The following is a 23,901-nucleotide window of genomic DNA, read 5'->3' as shown; positions in this document are numbered from 1 at the left end:
TATTTTTGGATTCCATATGATAATCCTCAAATAACACACCTATGGAACTGTACTGTGATAATTCGGGAGCAATTATCATTGCCAATGAACCTGGGGTTCAAAAGGTGTCAGACATTACCTAAGAAGATATCACTACGTTCGTAAGCAAAACGAATTGCGTGAAATCAAATTACTCAAAGTTCACACAGATTATAACTTAGCGGATCCTTTTACAAAGGTATTGTTAAAAGGAAAGGTCAATAAGTATGCCGTGGGCATAAGTTATTGTTAAGTTATATCACGTAAATCTGTTATTGGTTTTTGGATAATGGGATGTTAAACAATTTTTATTTTAAATAAATGAATTTTTATACGCGGTATAAGTGGTTTCATTTTTATAATAATTGTGTCCTATATTTGCATGTTTAAATCCATGAATATTAGTTGAATATTCTAAATGTCTATTGTCAATTAATTATATGGGAATATAGTTAAAGTAAGACAATTGTGAGAGATTGGTGAAAATATTTAAGGGAATATTTTGAAGATGGTGGATCGTACCAAACTCACATGATATTCAAAAGGTGAATATTGGACTTACCCCACAGAATGAATTATCATTTTATGGATCGGCGTCATTAAATGAAATTCGTGAAATGGTTACTTTATTTATCCTTTGACTTGAGATACAAGTGAGTTATGCATGTGTGGATTGCATTTCTTGATATAGTTCCTAACTGTCCTGAACAAGGCAGTAATAAATGGCTATTTTCAGAAATGTTAAGAAACGACATGGCCAGACACTTGTAGTCAATACAGGATTTGTTCCTTCAATTTGCAACTGAAGTATGATACCATTTGGCGCCCTCATTAATTAATTGAAGATGTTTGTGTGACCACACCCAAATAAACTCAAGAGGTGGTCTTGACTAATTTGGTAATCTTGATTAATTGTAGAAATGAGAAACATAATCGTTAAATTATGAAATGACATTGATCCATATTCATAATTAACAAGGGTATCTGAACAAAGGGATATTAAAGACTAAATCATTTCAACTTGGCAATTTAAGAATCTATTCTTAAATATTTTCGGGAGCATTGGAGTGTTGCTAGATGCCAACCAATGTTATTGCCTTTATAATAACATGCTCAAGTGGGAGCTATTGGAGTGTGATCATTTTATTATAAATCGCATGTCCGGGAATAGTTTAAGCCTACAGGGTCACACGAAATGACACGACAACTCTATATTATTAATTAGTATATTAAAGTAATATATTAATTAATTAGATCACGAAATTATTAATTTAAATATATTAAGGAGTTAATTATATTTAATTAATTAAATGGAGAATTAAAATGTGAAATATGGAAATTAGAGTTGGGCTCTAAATCCATATGGGGGGCCGGTTGGATTAAGGCTTGGAAAGCCTTAATTCTAACTTGTTTTCCAAGACTGTTTTAACCTAATTATCTCCTATATATAGAGGGTTTAATTCAAGGTTTTTATTTATTCTAACACACAAGCCATTCTCCTCTCTCTCTCCCTTATTTTGGTTCGACCAAAAACCCTTTGAAAGGGTTTTGGTTTTTGCCGTTCAAAACCACATGGATATACATATACATAATTAATGCTTAGTTTCAAATGGCATTATTTATGGATTTGTTTGTTTTAGTCAACAAATAAGGGATTTTCGGTTCATGGGGTTTTTGATATTAGGGAGTTACACAAAGGGTTGTGAGTTCGTGATCGGGGTACTAGCATACGGTATAGAGGTGTCTAGTGTGCGATCGTGGAAGGGTTTTGCTTTAAACCCTAAACTAATAATAATCTTATTATTGTTAATATTCTTGGAAGCTTTGCGCAAAGGTACACGTTTCGATTCTTTCTTTGTTAATTAATTTGATTGCATATACGTTTCTTTTCCGCTGCGTACTCGTGAATTGTTATATGTTTATGTGCTCATATTCTAACATCACGAAGGAAAAGGAAATTAACACAGGGAAACAAGTAACAAATGATGATATCCTTCAACAAAATGAAAAGAAATTCTAACATATCTTATATAAGCTTACCTTAATACTACTCAAACAGCATAAATGGTTTTTAAGGAATGGGACGGATAAAATAATTGTGCCACTTTTCAATGAATGGCAAGTCAGCTGGATCCAAGTTTGGAAGTCCGCGATCTTGAAGGCTATTGATTATCTCCATAGTCTGACCAAGAAGTTGGGCTGCAGCATGAACACTCGCCTCCCTTTTCTCTATAACATTTGTGTGGCATTTCAATGCTATGACTTGGGGTAAGTTGGTGAGACAAGCAGCTAATATGTCAGAGATCATTGATGATAATCTCGTAAATAGTTGCTCTTGGCTTACCTCGTCAATGTTGGCATTGTAGGAAAGTAAGATTGCTTGGGTGATACGATACATTGAATTGGCACAAACAGACATGCCGATGGAGTTATCATTTGGGACATCAATATTCGTATTTTCCACCTTGGTGATCAGGTTTTTAGCTGTATCCGTGAACCATTGAAGAATTTGTTTTACTGAATTTACTTGAGTAGCAACATTTTGCAGGTTGTTTCCTAACCATTTGTAGTGCACTTCAACTTCTAGCCACAACATTTTAGAAGCCTTTTGAAGGTTTACATAATCATCACTAGAATTGAGGCTTTCTTCAATAAGTGTGACATATGCGAGACCTTCACTCACACTATACAACAACTTATCAATTCTGTCTTTTTGGATGTTAGGAAGAGAAATGGCAATAGTTGTTAAAGTCACCACCGTTAAGCTCCAACAATCTGAAAATTCTTTTGCAAGTAGAGATGGAATTTGATGCAAGTCATGCATTCCAACTCCTTCAAAACCGCTAGATTCATCTAGAAGCTTCAATAGATAGACAGGTTTTTCCTTTTCGGCTTTTTGGATCAAGTGGTTCACAGAAGTTAACATGGCTTTCAATGTTCTATCAGCAAGCTCCACATCATCTTGTAGTTGCAAAACATACTGCCTTAGATCTTCATTTTGTTGTAATAGTTCAGGTTCTTTTTTCGCCACAAAACCTAAGGCACTAAATATGGCCTTTAACCACTTCGAGCAGAACAAAACACAAATGATAAAAGGTATTAGGATCAATGATACCATCTTACATGATACCACAGTTGTTACCTGAAGGCCTATGCACAAACTAAGGATTAGTACTTTCAGATTGTCAATGACAATTTTGCATCTCCGGCTTTTGAGTGGAAATGGTATATTGCTCCGTTTCCAATCGTATAGCTTCTGTGTAGAGTAGCTCTCTACTTTAAAGACCTTGATATGTCTAAATATCCATTTTCTGGAGAACTTTAAGTTTAAGGATGCAAAACATCTGGAAATGGGGGCAATTGTACCAATAATTACCCCCATAAGTTGTGTTCTGAGGATTATTGGAGTTGACCACTTATAATCTGAGTCAAACTCCCATATATATTTATGTTCGATTATCAATTGAATAACATGTACAACAGTGGTTATAGCACATATTACCCCAGCAGCAGAGTTTGTAGCAGAGCATGCTACCATGAGTTGGGGGCTGCCGGTTGCTGCCATGATCCAATGGTTGTTTACATGTTTCTTTAGATTCTCAACCATTAGTCCTCCTGGTTGTTGCACTGCTAGCTCGGTCAAAGCTTTTTCATGACAAGCTTGGTATTTTGACTCGAGTATTTGTTTAGACTTCACAATTGTTAAAGCTAAACTTGTATATATCATAAGCATAAACAATAACATAACCACATCAATGGTTGCCATAATTTTTAGAAATAGACTGTAATGATATAGAACACCAGTTTGTAACTGAATGCAAACATTCACGACCATGGTGATTATGAAAATACCCAAAGCTATGATGTTTGTGACAAGTTCCTTGCCGTTCATGGATCCTAGGGAAGGCAATAAGTTGGCCATCATGGTGCACATAAATGCCAGGCTTCCATACTTGACACTCTGGTCTGTAACACCTTCCATTGGATTGTTTAGATCCACGGGTAGCTTCATTGCGACAGCTATCAAAGAGAGAGAAGCGGCATTCAGAGTGAAATACTTACATGGAAACCATAGCTTTTTGTTTCCAATGCCATCTAATAGATCAAACAGCATTAATAACATGCAGAAAAGAGAAGCCGCCGCGATATAGAACCCAATCCAAATCATAGGTTCGCCATACCTATTTTGTCGATCTCTATCAGCTATCAAGCTGCCAAAGAATGCATAAGTATCGGTTGTAATGTTGTGGCTCTCAATCAGGTTATGTAAAACTTCAAAATAGTCTGGCTCCATAAGGAAAATGAATTAGAGTAAATTGCAAATTGTCAGATAAAGTAAAGGCTGGGGTGTGGAAAGGTTGTCTGAAGTGAATATATCATGGGAAAAACATGTACAAGATGGATCTGTTTTCAAAAGTATTATTCTCCGGCCTTTGAACTAATAAGTACTAATAATAAATTTATATATGGTGCTGCTCTTTGAACTTGGACACGATATATAGTAAGAAGATATACATATATAAATTTATTAGTACTAATGAATGACCAGATATGGAGGTTCAGTCTGTGTAAGTTTAACAAGTCAACTGAATATGATTGTTAAATAAGGGTCAACTGGAAATGATTGTTATATGAGTTTCACAGATCGAGATTGGATCTAGGAAGGTAATCACTTATTCAAGTCATTTCACACATGCATCTAGGAAGGTTATCACTTAATTCAAAGTGACTAGGGGATTTAAGAAATAAGTATATGTGAACAAAATGAGTTCGGATATGCCCAATATATTGTGTCACGAAATGAGTTGAATATGTTGCGTAATTAGCCAAATATGTTTGGTTAAAGATTCTATCGTGGCAGTTTCATCTCTGAAAATTTATAGACCCTAGCACCAACTAGAAAAAGGACCCCTAAATTAAACGCAACGATTCATATTATTAACTTTATTGAAGTATTAAGTTATCGAGTATAAATTCATAGATGTTTCATTGTAGATAAACTATTTTATAGAAATGACGAAAAAGTTATAGTATGTTAATAAACATCACACTAGATATCAAATCAGTAATATCGGGCAAACATTAGGTACTATTTAAGTAATTAAAAATGTGAAAATACATTTTTACCACTCACGTGTGCGTGTGTGTGTGTTTGGGGGGGGGGGGGGGGGGGGGGGGTTAACGGCCTGAGTGGAGTTTTGAAAATGTTGAGTATGATCTACGTAATAACGAAAAAAAATGTATCAAACCAGCAATATCACGCAAACATTAGATACCATTTATGTAATTAACTCCCGCTGAAATAACCAAATGGGCATCAGACGGGTTGGGAAATGGGATCGAGTCAACAAGTTTATTGTTGTGCAAGTCTAGATGAGTCGGGTCCTTCACCAGTTTGGTTGATCCGTAGCACTTTGGTCTACAAAATGTAATGTTATACGTAGTTGACGTATGATGATGTAAGCTATATTATTTCAATAAAAATTGATTTAGCGGGTCATATATATAAAATATAAATTCCAGTCAACTTTCTACTCGTTTATAGTACTATAGTTGGCTTATCTCCTAAACTTATTTGTCTTAGCCTTTTGACACATTAGAGACAAACATAACCCGAATCACCAATTATAAGTAAATGGTCACATCTATTTGTATGTAGCTAATACATTTGGTTTGGACCCCACATTAAGGTAGCGCAGATAATTCATCAAACATGATTTTGAAAATGTCTGTTTCACGTGTTTGGTCACCTATTCGACAGTCTGCTGATAAAGTAGAATGGTGTGATATTATATGGTATAGTCAGAATATACCTAAACATGCTTTCATCTCTTGGTTAGTCATGAAGAAGAAGCTGAAAACTCAAGACAATCTTGCACATTGAGATGTTAATGCGCAATCTAATACCCCCCAAGTGTGTTCGCTTTGTGAGCATCAACAGGATTCTCATGATCATCTATTCTTTGAATACCCTTTTTCCCTCCAGGTATGGTCACAAGTGAGCATCAAAGCTGGACTTCAAAACAATTCAGGTGTCTTGGAAGATATTGTTAATGAGATTATACCTATTGCAAAGAAAAATTCGGTCCAAACTGTGGTTGCCAAACTGATCTTTGCGGCATCTATCTACTTTATATGGCAAGAACGAAATGCCCGTTTGTTTAAGAAACATCAGAGGTCGTGATCAAGATTGGTAGATTTAATTCTATCTACAGTTAAACTCAAGTTGGTGACGTGCAAATATAAGAAGACTAAGAGAGTAGAGCACTTTTTGACGTCATGGGAGCTTCCTCTTTCATTAGTCTACAATATGTAGTTTCTTATATTTGATTTGTATTCGTTTTTAGAACTGTGAAAGTGGCCTATCATTTTTTTCTGGTTGGTGCACTTTTTGTGCATGGGTTGTAAGGCGTCTTGACATTTCAGTCAAGCGCCTATTCTATCAGTGATATATATAATATCGAACCAGTGTATCCCTTTTACCCGAAATGTACAAAAAGTTACTAGTTATGTGTCGACAGATTGTGAAAGGCATTGACGCTGTTTACTAAAAAGAACAATGGTTCTTACCTCTGGAAGACAAAGTTATATTAAACAATGTTCAAAAAATTGTTGAATTTCTAACTGCTCAAGATTCAAGACCACGATCACCAGATCACGTAGTATGATAAAAAAGACATTGTTATACTCTCAATAGTACTCCAAATTTCCTTTACTAGTCAATAAGATACCTTAATTTAGTTTACAGAGTTTAGATGTGACTCGTGTCATCCAAGAGCTTAATCCCATAATGCCTGTGTTAAAGCAAAAGTGCTTCCTGAAATCATCTTGAGTTATGGGTCGCTTGATTCAAGATACATTTTCGTAATATAAGACGGCTGGTGGCCACTCAATTGTGCATATGATAGGAACTGTTTTCGAACTTCTATTATTATACCTGAGTTCAATTTCTTCTACCAGTTGAAACTTTCAGTTGTATAGAACTGTAGAACAGGCAACTTGGCAAATGGACAAATGTGAAGTTGTAAACTGAAAATGATACAAGGCTTAAAACTTTTGATATGCCCTTAAAGCTTAGATGACAGGATTAGTTTTTTTGTGGCTGTTTCTAGTCATTTATTATTGTATGCGTCTAGAAGAGAAGTACTCGTGTGAGTAGCCTGTCATTTTTCATGATCAGTTTGGTTGTTGTTTTTGCATGTTTTGTACAAGTCATATTGGCATTCAGCCAATACGCCTGAACTTACGTATCTTTTTGGTTAGTATATAAAGCTAACCGGTCCTTTTACCCGGAAAAATATATATCAACTGTTTACTATCAAATTCTGCAAGTTTCATTGTTCAAGAACATTTGCTTATTCACATGCAGGTATAAACACCCTGTCAATACACAACTATGAATCAACACTTCATATATTTGCTATTGCACAGATTACGGAAACTTTGTAAAATATCCGTTTACGCAACCAGTGTGCAAGACTTTCCCTATTACATACTGTAATATATTTATTTCAACAGAAAGTCAATCAACATTATGACATAAAAGGCAGTCTACGCTCTCCTGATGCATAAGAGATGATATTCCTCTTCAATGGTGCGAAAACATTTGCACCATTGAATGCAGCAGCTCGTAATATATTAAGTGGCCCAAAATCAACAGAATATGCTTTCTGGAAACCATCTAGAACGGCCATCATTGCTATATTTGCTGTTTTCCTATCTGCTTCGTACTTTTTCATCAAAGTTACCTGCAAGGATGATTCATGGAAAGTCTCTTATTGACCATGACAATTTCATACTAACTTTATTATAAACGTCAAAATTTCTACGGTTTGTGGAAGCCGGGGTCAATTATGTGTCTAACAGGTTAAAAGGGTAAAATCAAATTTATTAGCTTTAAAGGAATGAGATAAATGGGTCAAATGGGTTGAAAGATGCTCAAATTTGTACTATGTATATATTTAAGTAAAACAAAGTCAATGAACATAAGGTGTTTCAAGTCAGCCATTGATGTTTCATCCCACAATTACCTGTTTTGACCCATTATCCAACATACCAGGCCCGCCCCACCCATTATGCCACTACTTTTCTGCTTGAAGAGCAATTGAATAGTAATTGTCTAAAAACTAGTAAGCAATTTCCATCAACTGATGTTGTAGATTAATCGGTTTGACTATTGAGGTCCTTAACCACAGAAGAAAGTACTAACTGCTTACCTCGCCAATATCAGATCCTACTGCAACACCATCAGCAATAACATTTGACAGCGAAGATACATCTCCATATCCCATGTTGACTCCTTGACCAGCCAAGGGATGAACAGTATGAGCTGCATCACCAATCAAAACTACACGCTTTAATGCATACTGATTTGCATGCATCAAAGAAAGGGGGAAAGCCATTCTATCTGAAGCTAATCTCAACACTTTTGGCGGTGGTTCAAATCCTTCACTAACGGATGATGTTACATCTGGTTTGAAAAAGGAAGAAAGTACATCACCACCAAATACCCGTGATTCGGGACGAGGACCATATCCAGAGTCAAGAGCATGGTTTACAGCCTTCACAAAATCTTCTTCATTCATTATTTTATGGTTTGATGCATCTTTGGGCGACATGGTCCACACAATGTTGCTAAAGTTGTCGCCAATAGGCAAAAGTGCAATTGGACCAGCTGGTAGAAACCGTTGCCATGCACAAAAGTTTTCCGTGGCATGTTCAACAGTGCATATGACTGCACTCTGCGAGTAATTCCATCCAGTGGTTTTAATTCCTGCTAACTCCCTAACACGTGACTTAGAACCATCGGCCCCAACCTGTTAGCAGACATCATATATCAGAAATTCACCACATGCCTAATACTGCTACTATATATGAAAAAAAGGTCATTTTCTTTAATGACAAATCTATAAAATTCAGCAGTGGAAAATTTCACGGTTTGGGTCAAAACAGGTAACTTTTGAGCAGACCGGATTGTATAGACACATTCAGTATATGAGGTTTCATGCATTAGAAATACATTTTGGACAACTTTTAACCCGTTTCTCTTTCCTTTCAGCTAAATAATTTAAATAGATCGGTTTGAGATCAAATGTAGCCCATAATGATGTATTACTACACTAATGGGTCAGTTTAGCTATCTCTACATAATATTAGAAACATTAACAATATTTGGAAATGAACTACTGTTACATGCAATTAAAACTTACCACCAACTTAGCATACAAGTTTGTGCCATCACTCAACTCCAGCTTTGCTAAATTTGCAAAACCTTTTGATGATGTATTAGAAACTGAGGCTCCTGTAGCAGAAACTGAGGAACGGGTTGGAAGGGACATGGATGACAATCTTGTAGGATAGATTGTTTTCTTGAAATCATTTTCCTGTTCGGTTTGGATCTGTATCAGTCAAAGATACTAAACGTATTTTTGCAAGGTCATTTAAAGAATGCCCATTTACTTACCTGTAAACATGACAACAAAGATTTATGTAGCACCTTATTCTCCACGACACATCTAAGTTGAGGTCCCAAAATAATATGATTAGGTAGTTCGACAAGTGCATATGCGATATAATAATGATAATATAGATATGTTGTTACCCCAAGACATCTTTGTCTGCATCGCTTGCATTGTACTTTGTGTATCCGAACCCAGTATAATCCCAAACCTAGTAAAGAGTAATCAATCTTCATTAGCAACTCAAGATGGATGCATATTAAGCATACCAATACATCTAGGTTTCTAATGTAGTTGTTACAAAGCTTATTTCTAAGTTACTCACATATTCATTAAAACAAGCAGCATTGAAATTAACCAGCAATATTTAATCTCCTTTAGGATCTAGATAACTTTTCACCTTAAACACAATACGTATACATAGACATGGATGATTAGTTCCCTTAAAAAAGATTATTCAGGTTCTGTATAGCTTCAAGAAGAAGAATAGTCGAAAGTTTCTGATGAATGTGACATGATCCCACGTCGGCCAAGTATGGCATTAGTTGGTGGTTTATAAGTCAAGGTGTCCCCTCCTCCTTTGAGCTAGCTTTTGGGAGTGAGTTCTACACCTAGTTTATGTCATGATGCGAGCCTATTATGGGATGGGTTTGTATCAATTGGTATCAGAGCTAGCCCTACCTTTCAAGGTTCCAACACTCGGAGTGGTGACCTATGTAGTGGTGGCTTGGACCCAAGGAGAAAGGTGCCAACCGTGACCAACGTGGACGTTGGCTCTTCAAAGGGGGGGTATTGATATGATCCCACGTCGGCCAAGTATGGCATTAGTTGGTGGTTTATAAGTCAAGGTGTCCCCTCCTCCTTTGAGCTAGCTTTTGGGAGTGAGTTCTACACCTAGTTTATGTCATGATGCGAGCCCTATTATGGGATGGGTTCGTATCAGAATGATGACAATGATGTTGTACAAAATGTACATTGAAATTTTCTTTAAATGTAATATTAGTGTACAAACAGTACAATACGCCATTAATGAATAGTGTAAATGTAAACTATAGAGCGATAAGTTCACTCCAACTAAAAAGATCATGCACTAGCCTTTTATTAGTGAATTATTACCTGCATTTTATCAAAATAGGCATGGCGATGTCGTTGAACAAATTTCCATGCACCAATACCTGCAAAATAGAGATTCCAATTATTGCTTATAATCGATTTGTAAAACATTTAATGATCCTATATATTCAATGGTACCTAGTTTGTTATATGCAAATTGAAGTAAGGGCCCTGCATGACTTATTGACTTGTCTTCAGTAAGTTCACTAAAAAGAACCAAAAATAATAACTTATTGCAGCTGTAGATATGACTTTTACAGCGTACCATATGATATATGACAAGATTTTCCAATTAGACGCCTCTATTTAAAAATAGTAATCACTCAGCATTTGTAAGTTAATATTGACTCAATCCCCTAGAAATGGTGCCTCAGTTATCTCTAAGAAGGCCTGAAAAGTATGTAATCATCAAGTTCCTGTCTGCATAAAACAGAAATTGGCAAATTTATTGAACTTAATACCTTTAAAGAGAGAAATGGTTGCAGGTGTGACTGTACTGACCCTTGGATCTGGAGGATCATCTTCTTTAATGGAGGGCCCATCCAACAAAGCAGGATTGCTATCAATGATGGCAATAGACAAGTGTTTTGTCAATGGCATGCTTGCTGCAAAAAGACATGAAATGGAACAAAAGAATGCATGATGTACCAAATATAGAAACATTTGAGGATCGAAAAACAATAAAAGAGCTTATTAACTATAATAAAGTTGAAAGAACAAGGTACACATATACCTAGTGAACAAGCAAGAGCCATCCCAACCATCCCACCCCCAACAATAGCGATGTCATGCTGAGGAATGTCACGCATAGAACCTTCCCCGCTCTCAGACTCCTAAAATGAAACAAAGTATTCACCAAAGTGAACAAACAAAACAAGAAAACGATATATCTCAATGTAACTGAGGAGCCAAATACATTAACTGAAAATTTGTAAACAAACTCAGGGCAGCTATATCACCTGATCCCCCAATATCTACGTTTAGATATAATGATTAATATTGTACCTTATCATCCATCTCCCTTTATTTTCCTCCCAACTATCTAACTTCTAACACAGGATAAACCTTTTCTATTTTTTGACAGACTAAAGGTCTACACGTAAGTCTTTGCCAAAACAAAAAAAAAAAAAAGACAAGCCACTACACTGGCATCACAAGTGAAGTTGTGCAGACTTATGAACTAGCAAATTTTCAAGTTGCAATGACAGAAAGCAAATATATCTACAAGGGGAATTGAAACAATCAAATTACTTTGTTCAAATGGATATCTGAGGGAACATTGGTTAACGTGACAGGTACATCACTACAGAATGTCCTTGCAGCTAGTCTCGGTGCAATGATGTTTGCAGCAACCCTTCTTGTTGCAATCAACCTATTCCAATAGCACATTATACATTAAACATTTCCAAAAAAGAGAAACAATTTATACTAAATCGGTCAAGGTGAACAAATTTATCATAGGCGAGGCTATGTTTATCGTTTCCCTTTACAATTTAATAATCTTACTTCTTTTTTTGGTAGCTTGTAGAAACCACATAATAATAATGAACTCCAAAATAAGTCACTACATTCACACAACTCAACTGTGAAAAAACTGGGACTTAGGTCATACACTCATAGAGAATATGTTACTTACATATAAATATATATAAATAGAGTCTGTGAGTATGTTGCTAAATTCACATATTAGATATATAAAAGTCCAGTATAAACAACAGTTGATTACTCATACTTCAATAGCTGTACAAAAAAAAATGAACTTAATAACAGGATCAAATATAAATATCAAATAAATATTAAACTTTAAACAGCATAATAATACCTGCTCATGTTTCCTTGATTGACACAGTGAAATGGAAAAGAAAGTGTGTAGTTATTATCTAACTAGTATTTGACCCCTGCGCGTTTCAGCAGGCTTGTTAGTAAGCTGAATATTGGGTAAATCATAAGCTTACAAATACAATATGGTAACTACGTTGTTAAGCATGATATATTTGCGTGTAGAGAAGGGTTAGTGAATGAGTTATATTACACATTTGTGTTGTGCTACAAAAAAGGTTGTTATTATTTGGTTACCCTAATGAGAGATACAAAAGTGTACACTTTTTAGGAAGTCGTCATGTACAAAAGTGCTTAAACTTTGTCTTTGGCTGTTGTGTTGGACCTGCACAATGAGAAATTTATATCATTTGACAGAAAAGCAAATGTTAAAGATATTGACATGTTATAGTATATAGTATACCACTTGTGATCCAGAATGCTCAGTAAGTCCTCACACACAGATTTTGATAATGTAAGACTAATCCAAGAAGAGAAAGGGTTTGGGTCATTTTAAGAATTTGGCTGAATACGCATATATTGCTAGTGGGCTGCATTAAGTGGACAATGGTAAAATTGGAGTATATATTCGCAAGGTTGTAAATATCGGTTATCGGTTTATTATCGGCCGACCTCCGATAAGCGATAAGTAGGATATATCGGGGATATATCGGGGATATATCGGATACCCTAAAATGTAAAGGAATTTATCTAAAATTATATATATACTAGCAATATATACGATTGTCTTACAGTTTGAGCTGGAAAAGTGGCTGGAAAAGTGGCGATTACAAAGACAACTCCTCAAGGCGCAATAAAGAGTTCTTTTACAGCTTACTGTAAAGAGTTGGATGGTGGTGGATTCGCCGGAGATTGGCCGGCGGTGGATTCGCCGGAGACTGGACAGAGGAGGGGCCGGAGTTGGGGATGGAATCGCAAGGGGAGCAGAGGTGGGAGTTAGGTAGGTGAAAGCATTGAATGAAATAAAAACCCTAAAACAGACTAAAACCCGTTTCTTATTAAAAAAAAAAAAAATTCAATTTTTTTATTGACCGATAAGTTGACCGATAATCCCGATAACAACCGATAAGTACCGAGTTTGACCGAATTTTGACCAAAACGAAAAATGGCCACGATAATGCATTTTTCTTATCAGTGAACCCCCGATAAGCGATATATCGCCGATATATTGGCCAATAAGTACGATATTTGCAACACTGTATATTCGACATGGTTCATATGACTTCGTGTAAAATCATTTGCAGCAGTCAGGAGTTCTTATCTTCGATTTCTGGCACAATTCACAAAACCATTCTTAACTGCCAAGATTTTCATAGTTGATTAGCTAACTCAAAGTCAACTTACATCCAAATGTTGATGCATTCCATCATTATTCTAAAATACCAACCTGATGATACATGTGGATATGTTATACAACTATTCTAGCTGACCCTAATGAATACAATCACCGAAGAGCCTGTTAATCCAACTCAACCTATCATTTAAGTAGGTAGTATGAGCATGTAGAGCATATCAAGAACATCCATTGGCTAATCTTGAATGTCACAATTTAAAGAAGTTTCGGATGACGTTCAAGTACTGTAACTAATTGCAAGATTCTTATTGCCGTAAAGTATAGTCGATGCATTATGCAAATGTTGTTCTCTTAGAGTCTACGTGTCATAGTCAGGGTCCACGGGAGACATAGACTAGACGTTGCCATCACTTTTCAAGTGTAAATAATACTACATTGAGTTCATTCACGTTTATGTTGTAAAATACGGTAGTCCTTTCAAAACTAAGACCAAATTCAATTTGTAACACATCGATTGGCAGAAATCCTTTCAGGCATAGTAATATGACAAACCTAAAACACTTGCCACCACAAACGGATAAGTTAACCGAAATGAAGATTTATTGAGACATACTTTCTTTCACTTTCAAAAAAGCTTGGAATTGAAGGTTATGTTTGTTATCTAGCTTTACTGATGTCTCAAAAGCGTAGCTATGGTTAAACTTCATCGCTTGATCTGATTAATCTAATACGGTATCATAAGGCAATAATTAAATCCGATCACAGATAAGAAAGAGATCTAGTTAAATACTTATGGCTTCTCCAGTCAAACAGTTTACTTTTTACGGTTGCTTCCGAACTTTTTTCATATGAATCATTTAAGTTGAGCTTAATGTAGGACCTATAAACTGAAAAATGTAGGCGACTTGGCAACCGAAAAAACGATATCAACTCTTGGATTTGGGAATTACCAAGTTTTCCATATGATATCTCAATTTTCAGAATCCATTTGGTTTCAAACTACACAAATATTCCTCTAAATTTTAAATCGTATACGTAATTTATCCTCAATATACAAACAATTTTCATAGTGTATAATATGTACAGTAATATAAGGCACTCACATTATATTAATATAAATTAATAATAGCCTAAATCGCGGATCTTAGAGCTTACAGATGAAATTAAAAAGAATAGGTCAATTTAACGGGTCAGATGGGAAAATTGTGATAGATCAACTAAAAATGAAGCGGGTCAAATGGGTTGATATTCGTCTAGATTGTATCCTGCTTACGCCCTTCTATATCACTTTATAAGTCAAATGGGTTCTCAATCTGCATTCTGCTTAACTTCCTAAATCACTTATTACAAAAAAGTTAAGATTGTGATTTTGTTGGTATAGTTTTAGTAATCATATTAGCACGTTCTTTTTATCAATGCTCATAAAGCCTACACTAATGCAAGATCAGTTGTATACTGGCTTCAAAGGTATCAATTGAATGGCATACTTTCTCATGCAAAGAACAAACTGGAAAAGTAATCACAATATGTCAATATCATCAAGAAAGGGCGGTTATCAGAAACTTTTACTCATCAATAAAGATTCACAATAGAAACAATGACATTGGAAGCACATAATACCAGCAGCAGCATTGGCTGTGGCAAACCATGGGCTAGCTGATGGACTTCTCAGATATGCGGGGGTACTCGACCAGTAAAGCCCAACAGTAGCTAACCTCTATTGACCCATTACCCAACCCACTTTTATATGTTTAACATCTTTGAGAGCTTAAATACTATTTGGGCATGAAAGAAGGTTAAAACACTTGTATTCAGAAGTTAAGGGACACACTTCTTCGTAGTTGGAACAGACAAAAATCTTCGATTTGTGCCACTCCTTATTAATTTTGTTTGTTTTGTTTTATAAATAGTTTAATAAAAGCCTTCTTACTGGAGATGTCTATTTGATCCTTGTTACTTAATGAGTCAATGTTATTATTTTTTACGTAATCAAGTTTTCGTTATAGGACATTACAAAACTAAGCAAACATAAACGAAATTTAAATCCGTTGAGCAGAACTTAGTAGCAAAATGAACCAAGCAGTACTAAATGTTAAGCACTGATTTAAGTGGAAAACAATGTCTTCTTGGCTGATTGTAAAAAATCGATTGTTAAAAGCGGAATATAAGAAAACGGAGCAAATTTCATCTTTACCTAATTTTATCTATTGAAAGAAATCTTAATAACAACAATAGAACGATATATATACACACCAAAGACTAATTAAGCATCTATTCAGTAAGTGTAAAACTTCAGTCGAAAATTATTATTAATCAGAAAATTATATATATATGTCTATAATTAATAATCAGAAATTAAAAACGGAATAGATAATCAAGTGGTATAAAATACATACCTCTAATCAATCGCTGGAAGAAGAAAATGGAGCTTTGAGGCAACTCAACACCCCACCGCCAGAATCGTCTTGTTAATTTAGGGTTTGATTTTTCTTTTGAAAGTTTGATTGGTTTGATGTGGGAATCGTAGAAGGAAAAAAGAGGGGAATTAGAAAAGAAGGTGAGCAGAGGGAAGAAGCCCCCAATCAAAACTTGTTGAATTGTTAATAGGAAAATAATTAATCGTTAATTAATTATCTTAATTTTTTATTTTTATTTTTTGAAATGCATCTCAAGCGAGCAAAATAATTACACTATATTGAAATTACACCAATCATCCCATTTAAGGATTAACTTCTTAGATATAAATTTATACCAAAAAAAGTGAAGTGTTTGAATACTTTGAAAATTTGCGGCCGGACAAGCTTCCTTTTTGCCGAACCTTTTGTCGTTCTCAGTTTTTCAAATACACCAACACGTTATCCATATAGTACCTTTAAACACCGTCTTCTCTTGTTGACCAAAACCCACCATTTGTGCAAATCCAACAGGTCACTAACAGACTAAATTATAAGTGGGCGAGTTTTACACCAACCGCTAACCAAGCCCCAAACTAGAGCCGCGACTCGACATGAACATAGAATATGTTCAATAGTTTCGCTAGCTTATGTATTATATCTATTTGAATGTGACAAATGATTTCTAGTTGATTCCTTTCATGACTTAACTTATTAATTTTTCATATCTGATCATTTTATAATTTAAAAAAAAATAGTCTTTTTTTAATGTTACCTTTTATAAAAATCGACCCAAATCACGGTTAACATTATTACGCTATGTACAAAATTTATGAAGATACAATATTACATAATTATATATCAATAGTGACCTAACACCTCCAATCTATGGTATATTCTTTTGATCTATTTTTAATCCACATGTAAGTTAAATTTATAAAGGTAAAAATAAAATTTTTAGTTAAACTTATAAATTAAAAGAATTATCATTTTACTTAATATTAATGTATCCCAATTTTTACTACATATTTTAACCCTTAACCTTTTTATGTTTATTTATATTGTATTATACAATAAAATACCTCTATTGTTAAAATTTAAATTGGATGAATTGTCCAAAATGGTCTTAATAATTAAATTACACTATCAGTTTTTTATCTTTAAAAATATTTCTATTAACTATTTACATTAATTATCTACAGCATTTGATGTCGTCTCTACTATCAACAGTCGCCCCCACTACGACACATTGTTGTCATGACTACCGACACATTGCCCGAGTACTATGCTAGTCCAATACTAATTAATCTTCTGTATATTCGTTATTGTTTTTCTTTATTGTTTTTCGTACAATTAATTTCTACCTTTAATGTATATATATATATATATAAGGCCGGTGCTTATAAACATCTTGGAGGAGCGTTCGCTGGCGTGGAGAAGCTGGGCGCCTTTGACAGCAAGCGTTCTTGAGAAGCTGGACGCAAAGCCGGCCTTGCTACTGGGCCAGAAGGGCTTGAGCCCTGAGCAGCAAATGGGTAGAGGGCAGCGGACTTTAAGTCCAAAGTAGTATATAGTAGGTCCAATTTTATGTTCACAAGTCTGGCCCAATTATTATTCACACATACGGAAGAGTAATAATATAAGGAAACTTCGAAATTTCGGGAGTAATATTCTCGATCATCTAAACGTCAATATCAAAGACATATCAATTTCAATTGTTTTCATCTTTTTGAATCAAATCTTTAAAACTTGGAGTTTCTTGTTCGATCGACGATCAACACCATCTTTTTTATATTGTTCACTACTTCACTAAATAGATTGTTTTATTCTTGACTTATTTATATTATTAGGGCATTAACCAACATACAATTTAAATCATGGAGGAGAGTGATAGTAAACTCTAAAACTTAACATTCAACAAGAAAAATAGAAAGGAATATTTTTTTCCCACTGTTTATATATAATAAGTTTATTTATAATTTTATATCCACTAGTTTTATAAATCTTTTGTTTATCATTTGTAAACTACTAAACCACATAATCTATATATTGTTTTTTTTTCTTTTTTCCAGGAGGTAAAGAAGATAGAGTCCACCAAATAAAAGATTAGAAGCAAGACACTTTTGGACTTTGGAGTTTTTTAGGTGATATCTATCTAAAACTTTATTAGGTGTTTAGGATATATAATATATATTTGTTTGTTAGTTTTTGTAGAAATTAAATAGTTATGTTTCCTCGTAAACAACCATCCGGTGCCCAAAATAGAAAAAGAAAAAGAACACAAGATGAACTTACTCAATCCTTACAAGGATCGTTAAATAGGTATTTTGTGAGACATGAAAATAATGTTGATAAAAATAGAGTTGAAGAAAGTAACATTGAGGAAAATAATGTTGAGCATAATGTAGATGAAAATAATATTGATAAAAATAATGTTAATGAAAAAAATGTTGAAGATAATATTGTGGAAGAGAATAATGTGGATGAAAATAATATTGATGTAAATAATGTTAATGAAAATAATGTTGAAGATAATATTGTGGAAGAGAATAATATTGATGAGAATAAAGTTGATGAAAATAATCCTACTGAAGATAATAATGGAAGTCTTGAAAATTCTTGTGATATTGGAGTTAATTACAATATTTTTGATGTGAGAGTTTGGGATGGTTTAGATTCAAAAATGAAAGATTTACTTGCAAGTAAATGGCCGGTTAGAGAAACTAGTTTAAGTTATCCAATGGATAAAATAGGTAGACACTTCTCTTGCTCATTTTATATACGTAAGTTACAAAATGGTGATGCTATTGATAGAAAATGGCTGGTTTACTCAAAAGAGGTGGACAAAATATATTGTTTCTGTTGTAAGTTATTTAAAACTGCAATAACTAGAAGTCAATTAGGAAGTGATGGAATAAATGATTGGAAACATCTTGGTGATATCTTAAAAAAGCATGAGAATAGTTCCGAACATATGATTAATTTAAGAACTTGGTCTGAGTTGCGGTTAAGGTTGAACACTAATCAAACAATTGATAAAGAGTTACAAGAACTTATTAAAAAGGATACAGAAATTAGGAAAGAAGTTTTAGTTAGAATAATTGCTCTAGTTGAATGTTTAGCAACATATAATTGCCATTTCTTGGTACAAATGAAAAACTTAATGAAAATTCTAATGGAAATTTTTTAGGATTACTTCAAATGATTGCTAAGTTTGATCCCGTAATGAAAGAACATTTTCGTAGAATTGAAAATAAAGAAATTCAGTATCATTATCTTAGTCATAAAATTCAAAATGAATTGATTGAAATGTTAGCATCCGAGGTAAAAAATGCAATAATTAAAAAAATAAAAGAGGCAAAATATTTTTCAGTAATTCTTGATTGCACTCCTAATATAAGTCACAAAGAGCAAATGACTTTAATTATTAGATGTGTTGATATGTCTAATATAGCTATAAAAGTAGAAGAGTATTTTTTAGAGTTTTTAGTGGTAGAAGATACATCAGGTTTAGGTCTTTTTAATGTGTTACAAGAAGTTTTAAAATATCTTGATTTAGATATTAAATATGTAAGAGGACAAGGGTACGATAATGGATCTAATATGAAGGGAAAACATCAAGGTGTACAAAAAAGATTACTTGATATAAATCCTAGAGCTTTTTATATGTCATGTGGTTGTCATTGTTTAAATTTAGTATTATGTGATATGGCAAATTCTTGTCATAAAGCAAAAACATTTTTTGGAACTTGTCAAACAATATATACTTTGTTTTCTAATTCTACAAAACGGTGGAGTGTATTACTTGATTATGTTGATGATTTGACCTTGAAATCATTGTTTACTACTCGGTGGGAAAGTCGTGTAGAAAGTGTTAAGGCTATAATAACTCAAATTCCCCAAATAAAAAAAGCTTTAATACATTTAAATAAAATAAGTGATGATCCAAAGGTATGTAGAGATACCGATTCATTGATAAATGGTGAATTTTCTAGTTTCGAATTTACTTTAAGTTTGGTTATTTGGTATGATGTTTTATCTAAAATTAATTTAGTTAGTAAAAATCTACAATCGAAAGATATGCTTCTTGATATTGCGATTAAAAGTTTGGATGGATTGGTTACTTTTTTGATAATTATAGAAACACCGGACTTGATAAAGCTATTATTGAAGCAAAAAAAAATTGCTGAATGCATTGATCTTGAACCCGAATTTACTGTTAAACGTGCTAACTGTAGAAAAAAACAATTTGATGAGATTCCAAACACCGAAAGAGAATAACAATCTGCTAAAGAAAATTTTAGAACAGATTACTTTCTTGTTGTAGTTGATATGGCTCTCTCACAAATAACTACTAGATTTGAACAAATGAAACATTTTGAATCTATCTTTGGTTTCATGTTTGATGCATCAAAGTTATATTATTTAGATGATGAACTCTTAAAAACAAGTTGCTTGAATCTTGAATCTGCTTTAACACATAATAAAGATTTAGATATTGATGGAAAGGACTTGTTTATGGAGTTACAAATTTTGCAGGTCATGTTGCCAAGTGTAGCATATGGGGGAGAAAAACCGTGGACTTCTATTCGAATCATGGAGTTTGCAAAGAAGATGGACATGTTTCCAAATGTTTTACTTGCATACAAGCTTTTGTTAACCATACCTGTTACGGTCGCCTTTGCAGAACAAAGTTTTTCAAAACTGAAGTTATTGAAGTCGTATCTAAGAAGTACTATGAGTCAAGAGCGGTTAAACGGGTTAGCAATTCTAAGTATTGAAAGTAGGTTTTTAGCTAATGTAGATTATGACAAAACAATTGAAGATTTTGCATCAAAAAATGCACGTAGACATCATTTTAGGTGATTCGTACGTTGTAATTTCAATTCGAACTTTAGCTCCTAAGGCTGTAAATTTGTAACGTTTCATTTACTTAATAAAATCGGCGTGGGGATGAGCCGCCTAGCATGACTAGGTTCCAAACCCTTAAAAAAATGTGTTGTATTATTTGAAGTTTTTGAAATGGGCATATTTTTGACCTTCAAGCCCTGAGCATCTAAATCCTCAGGACCGGCGCTGGCTGGACGCCATTGACAGCAAGCGTTCTTGAGCTTGTGTCTGGCCAAAACTTCTCCCATAAGAAGTTGGAAGACGACATGAGGTGGGGCCACAAAGATGTAGGTTTTCGTTTCTTTTTCTTTCTTTTTTTTGTTTGTAAACATATATATGTATGGTGTATGCATATAGATATGTGTGTGTGTCTGTCTGAAATTGGTTTGGCCGGAGGGTCGACTTTCGTGTTTTGGCCGGCCGATTACATACAGTGTATGTATATTGATGAAGACGAAGTACATATAGTGATGTGAATGTGTGATGATTTATATAGGTAATTTTCAAATTTAACCTTTAAATATTAACACACTGATGAATATATTTGCTAGTTTTATAAACTTTAAATATACCCCTTAAAATTAATTTAGTATGTTAACATTTGTATGTTTTAAAGTTTATTAATTTGTATGTGATTTTATTTTACTTTTTTATCATTTAATTATAAAGGGTTTATGTTTATTTTTCTTAAGTAAAAGAAAATAATAAAATATTTGATGATATGGGGAAAAAGTTCCAAGAAGCTGTCTTTATACACATGGAGAGTCTTGAGGGGAGTCCTGAGTGATGATGTTGATGTGGCAGACAAGAAGCTATAAGAAGCTTGCCCTTATAAGCACCGGCCTAAACTAACTTCTTCTTCCTCGCATACTACATTCGATCTCATTTTCATAAAGTACACCCAATCCCTTCTCACTCATTCTTGCATCATGAACATGAGCTCATCATCATCTGAACCCGTTCTCCCATTCAAACTGACTTGACAATTGCCGCTACTGGGGTGGCCATCGCTTCAAATAATGGTTTTTCCTCTTTCAATGCATTTGTCGTAACAGAGGTAAACCATCCCATTAATTTCACGTTCTCAGTTAATTTCAAAAATTAACGAGAAAATGTACCAACACGTGTATTACAGGTCAATATTACTCCTTCCATTGCTGCCCCATTCGGTGATGAGGTAATCTATACATCCATAATTCGTTGGTGTTAACCACTTGAAAAGAAAACTATTATGTGTATTAGTGTATGCATATGTTGTCGTTACACCCGGATAATGGGGGTTAGTTGAAAAGTTTGAATATTAAGAAATACGAGTAGTAATGTGGGTACCCTTCTGATTGAGTAGAATGGACTGAATGGTAAGAAGAGCAGAAGCTTATATCACTTTTATTGTTTCCTTTTTAAGTTTCATGTGTCACCTTGAAACCTCTGATCGGTTTAGGGTTACTACTCTTCATCTTCCTTTAACCATTATACTTCTGAATTTCTGATCGATAGTGTAACAATTTGGACTTTGGAAAGTCTACTAAGAGCTGTTGCGTTTTAATTAGTTTCATTGCATTGTTGCTTTCTTAAATCTAATATCATACTATTAAGGGTGGAGGGAGAGCTTCCCCACTCCTCCCCTCCCCTCCCCGATTTTGCTTCTCCTCCCCTCCCTTCCCCTAATGCTAGGAATGCCTTACCACTCATCCCTTCCCCTCCCCACTCTTTTCTATTTAATTTACTTTTCTATCTATTTTTATTTAAATAATAACTAAAACTAATTTTAAATAATAATAATAGTAATAATAATAATATATTGTATAGAAAACCAAAAAAAAAACTTTAAACTAGTATTATATATAGTTTAAACTCTAGGGGTATAAGTTGTAAAATTAGATTAAATTAATAATATATATATATATAGATGGTCACGTGGATCTTCTTCCCCATCCTTGATTCCCTGTAACATATATATATAGATATAGATATATATATACATAAAAAATGGCAGCTTGTGTAAAAAAAAAAAAAACATAAGCAACGGTCATCAAATCGGCAGGAAAACCGGCACCACCCTCCCCAAAACCCTCCCCACCCCACCCCACCCCACCGGTACCGGTTGGACGGGGCGGTGTTCAAACCGGTACCGGTCCGGTACCTATCTCCTCCCCTACCCACTCCGTCCACCCTAAGTGACACACTATGCTATATAAAGCATATATCGTTTGACTGGCTACATGAATTCCATAAAATATGTGCAGTAAGGGATTTCTCATTTAAAAATTCGTGTTGAAATCAATTTATGACATGGGTTGGAACTAACTTCACATAGTCCTGGACCCGTAGCTATTCATATCATATCATTGCAAATGTAGAGCCATGTATGTTGGAGGCTTCGAGTTTTGATCAGCTCTAGCTTCTCTGTGTTTAGAGAAGTTAATGCAAGTGTGTACATGGTGTATTCAGTTTGCCGCAACGCGTGGATATATACCATGTTAGTTTAACTAAACGAACGAACACGTGTGAATAACTGTTCAGTTCATTTACTGTGCTACTAACATCTAAAGTTCTAGAAAATGTGTGGTGACGGTGAGGATTGAGATCGACTGGACAACTGCCACATCAATAGATGCGGATATGGAAGACATATATATTGTTGCATCGACTTTGGACAATCGAAGTGATTTGCATACCAACTTTTTTGATGTGTACGTACACCAAATATATGCATAGAATGTGTTTCCCACACCATTCTAGTTTGTACCAAAAAAAAATTATATTGAAACGTAGAGATCTAGGCAAATAAACAATGAAATGATTATGAATATGAATGGGACGGCTGGGAAAAATCTAAGAAATATCGAGCAGGCGGCTGGGAATCATGAATGTGTTTCCCATGAGAAAAAAAAAA

The 23,901-nt window shown here is 34.3% G+C and overlaps 2 protein-coding genes across 4 annotated transcripts; both read right to left on the bottom strand.

Moving 5' to 3' along the window:
* Positions 1-2,089: 2,089 nt before the first annotated feature.
* Positions 2,090-4,312, bottom strand: LOC122588544. Its single transcript, XM_043760681.1, has one exon. The coding sequence runs from the start codon at positions 4,310-4,312 to the stop codon at positions 2,090-2,092; it is 2,223 nt and encodes a 740-aa protein (XP_043616616.1).
* Positions 4,313-7,329: 3,017 nt separating this feature from the next.
* LOC122584716 (ubiquinone biosynthesis monooxygenase COQ6, mitochondrial) lies at positions 7,330-16,323 on the bottom strand. Of its 3 annotated transcripts, none has more exons than XM_043756763.1 (12): positions 16,119-16,323; positions 12,666-12,753; positions 12,412-12,487; positions 11,841-11,961; positions 11,323-11,422; positions 11,051-11,194; positions 10,593-10,651; positions 9,620-9,687; positions 9,482-9,533; positions 9,228-9,401; positions 8,235-8,834; positions 7,330-7,766 (listed from the first exon to the last, which is right to left on the bottom strand). In XM_043756763.1, exons 3-12 carry the CDS (start codon positions 12,417-12,419, stop codon positions 7,551-7,553), a joined length of 1,542 nt encoding a protein of 513 aa, XP_043612698.1. In that variant the 5' UTR covers positions 12,420-12,487; positions 12,666-12,753; positions 16,119-16,323; the 3' UTR covers positions 7,330-7,550. The 3 variants fall into 3 exon arrangements, with proteins under 3 accessions (XP_043612698.1, XP_043612700.1, XP_043612699.1); XM_043756765.1 differs by having other exon boundaries at positions 12,691-12,753; XM_043756764.1 differs by lacking the exon at positions 16,119-16,323 and adding an exon at positions 12,832-13,099.
* Between the last annotated feature and the right edge of the window lie 7,578 nt (positions 16,324-23,901).

The sequence above is a fragment of the Erigeron canadensis genome, chromosome 1 (genome assembly GCF_010389155.1).
Source record: "Erigeron canadensis isolate Cc75 chromosome 1, C_canadensis_v1, whole genome shotgun sequence".
Lineage (NCBI taxonomy): Eukaryota > Viridiplantae > Streptophyta > Magnoliopsida > Asterales > Asteraceae > Erigeron > Erigeron canadensis.
This window is presented reverse-complemented; position numbering and strand designations above follow the sequence as displayed.